Source organism: Engystomops pustulosus, chromosome 4 (genome assembly GCF_040894005.1).
Source record: "Engystomops pustulosus chromosome 4, aEngPut4.maternal, whole genome shotgun sequence".
In the NCBI taxonomy this organism is placed as follows: Eukaryota; Metazoa; Chordata; class Amphibia; order Anura; family Leptodactylidae; genus Engystomops; species Engystomops pustulosus.
In genome coordinates this window covers 191,727,174-191,730,223 of record NC_092414.1, presented here as the reverse complement: position 1 = coordinate 191,730,223, position 3,050 = coordinate 191,727,174, and the positions used below count along the sequence as shown (strand labels likewise).

The 3,050-nt window shown below is 43.5% G+C and overlaps 1 protein-coding gene across 1 annotated transcript; it reads right to left on the bottom strand.

The window, feature by feature from the left end:
- Positions 1–586: 586 nt before the first annotated feature.
- Positions 587–1,449, bottom strand: TCIM (transcriptional and immune response regulator). The gene has a single exon (XM_072144590.1). It carries the CDS (start codon positions 1,333–1,335, stop codon positions 1,048–1,050), a length of 288 nt encoding a protein of 95 aa, XP_072000691.1. The 5' UTR covers positions 1,336–1,449; the 3' UTR covers positions 587–1,047.
- Positions 1,450–3,050: the final 1,601 nt, after the last annotated feature.

The window sequence follows — 3,050 nt, the reverse complement described above, 5'->3', positions numbered from 1 at the left end:
CTGGAATGTCAACCATCTGATGTCATATATATATACCGCCATGATTCCAATGCCTGAATACAGATGTAGCAGAGCTGGGTTTGTAACTTATCTTTAACATGACTCTTAAACTAGTATGCAGGCAATACAAACCCAGCACTGCTACATCTGCATATGGAAGAGACTCTAACATAGCCCCCTGCTTCCCAATGATGAGCCTTAATATTAATATTACAACCTTACATTTGCAGCCGCAGCCCAAAACCACTTTAACCCCTGTCTATAGGTAGTTTTATTTTAACCCCTGATTGACCAGTTAACTTGCAGACGGCACACACAATTCTGTGCAATTAACCCCTTGATTTTTAGACAATTATAGAAGGATTGTCAGAAGGGTCATAAGATATACCCAGGACTAATATATAGGGACAGGACTAGGACTTGTCAGCTGCTCTACAACTACAAACCCCAGCAAGTCCGTGAGAACATGTTGGGACCAGTAGTTGCACATCAGCCTGGATCAGGGCAGAGGATAGAGAATTGATGTAATTTTATATATATATATGGCACTGGTTACATTAGAAATAACACAATAGAGAAGTAAATGTAAATTATAAAAAAATTTATTTTGCAAAATCTCGAAAATCATCATCAATAGCTTATATGAAGTATGACAGCACCAATAAAAGTCACAGTATCATCTCTCGCCAGTATCTCAGTCCTCTGCGTCCCTCGGGCCCCCCATAGCCCTGCTAGGGAGAATTCACTGGACCCTGCAGGGTACATTTCCTGGACCCGTTCAAATGGGCCCCTCATAGTCCATGATTCTCAGTTTCTCCTTCTGTCAACCTGGAGACACGTGCAGTCTCCTGAAACAGTCGCTTTTTGGAGCACACGCTCCCAACTCAGCAGGACAGTCTCTTTCTTGAGGTTAGATTGCAAGCTCTGCAGAACAGTCTCTCAGTTCTTGAGATCAGCTCGCCAGACCATCAGCTTCCTGCAGATCAGACTTCTTTTCAGGCTTGACTTCTCTCAGCTTGTAGATTGTAAGCTCTCCAGCCCAGAAGCTCAGATCACTTTGATGGGAAGTTTGCGGAGTTTGAGGAATTGCAGGATTTTGTCCCTGGTCCTCTGCTTTAGTGCCAGCAGTGCTCTGGCTTTCTCCTCATTGTCCTGGTCAATGCAGAAGATGATCTTAGCTCTGTCCTCTGCTTTCTTGTCACCAGTCTTTTTAAAGAGTTTCTGCAGCGACTCCTGGTCTACCCCCTCGAAGATGTTGGCGGAGGCTTTCTTGCGGGAAGCGGTGTCAAACCGGTAGCCGTAGACGGAGGGGCTGACTCTCAGTGAGGTGGACATGATGATGCCGGTGGTGGTTGTAGTAGTAGTAGTAGTGTCTAGGCAGTGGGATCACTGTAGCTTATTGCTAGTAGCTGTGATTGCCACAACTGGTGCTGTATGAGCCGGCTCAGCCCCTTATATCCTGAGCTCGCACGTTGCTCTGATGACATCAGCCACCCACAAGGCGGGCCCGGAATTGACACTTAACCCCTTCTCCTAGAGGCGAATTCTCCGGCATGAGCCCTTTCTGCCGAAATTAGCACCAATTTTACTCTGTTAATTACTTTCTTAATAATTTCATCCAAAATGTAGCAGAGTGGAGTTTGTCATTCGGCACAGTGCATTGCTTTCTTCTGCAGATTTTGCATTAGGAAATTTTAATATAGTGGTTATCACGCTGCAGGGTCAAATGACAAACTCAGCTCTGCTATGGGTTTCCTATTGCATCTGTTTAGACTAATAAGGTATAGGATGCCACATGGGTGCACACACAGGAAAGTTTATTATTTTATTAGAAGACGATCACACAGGGTGGATTGTGCGTGCATGTGACACGTGAAAAGAAATTTGTTTTTTAATAATCTTTTTATGGGGCACCGCCTGCGTTATAAATGAGACGCCTCTGTATCCAGGCGGTACTTGCAGCATGTGAATGGGCACACCTGGCATAACCCCTGTGCATGCATGTGTTATGCAGGCGGAGCAGGATTAGCAGATTAGGATTATATTATCAGTAATAGGATAGGCTGGGTCACCCCCTGGGTGATATATGATGATTCACGGAGTCCCTGCTTGTTGGTTTAGTAGCATCCCTGAACCTAGAACAGGATTATAGTTTGGCGCTACATTTCTGCTGTGGAAGAAGGGACTACTGGCATCATATATGACTAGTAAAGATGAGAGGACCCGATGGTCCGGTTCGGCTGCCTGACCCAGACATATTGCCAGATTGACGGCCAATCCAGCAAATTGACAGCCCTAGCAGCTAGCCATGTTTGGTCAGGAGACCGAACCCGACCATTGGGTCCATGCACAGTCATATAGTAAGTAGTGAGGTATGGAGTCAGAAATCCGAAAGTATTATTAGAAGTATTTAACAAGTAAGGGCCACATTACCAAGAAATTTGGTATATACATAATAAAAAAACATATATATACGGCAGCATGGACTGACCAGTAATCTGTGCAATAGCAATATACTGTATAATATACTAATATTGTAGTGTGCATTTGCCCACATGTTGTCAAACTACAACTCCCATTATAGGCTATGAAGTTTCACCAAGGGGTAGCCTACTGTACTACAGTGACTTCTATGGCTCCCACATGCACACATCTAAAATCCTAAATTTCATAGGACTATGAAAATCTTTGCTGATTTTACACCAGTGTAAAGTAGAGTAATGCCGAATCAAGGCATGTAAATTCTTAAGAGATCCAGGACTAAGCATCATTGCTCATAATAATAATAATAATAATAATAATAATAATAATAATTCCTTTACCTATATCACGCACACAGATTATGCAGCGCTGCACAGAGTTTGCCAAATCAGTCCCTGTCCCAATGGGGCTCACAATCTAATCAACCTACCAGTATGTTTTGGAGTGTGGGAGGAAACCGGAGGACCGAGGGGAAACCCATGCAAACATGGAGAGAACATACACACTCATAAAAAGCCATTATACAACTCATAATCCACAATGAAGACATCACAGGTAAACTGTATACA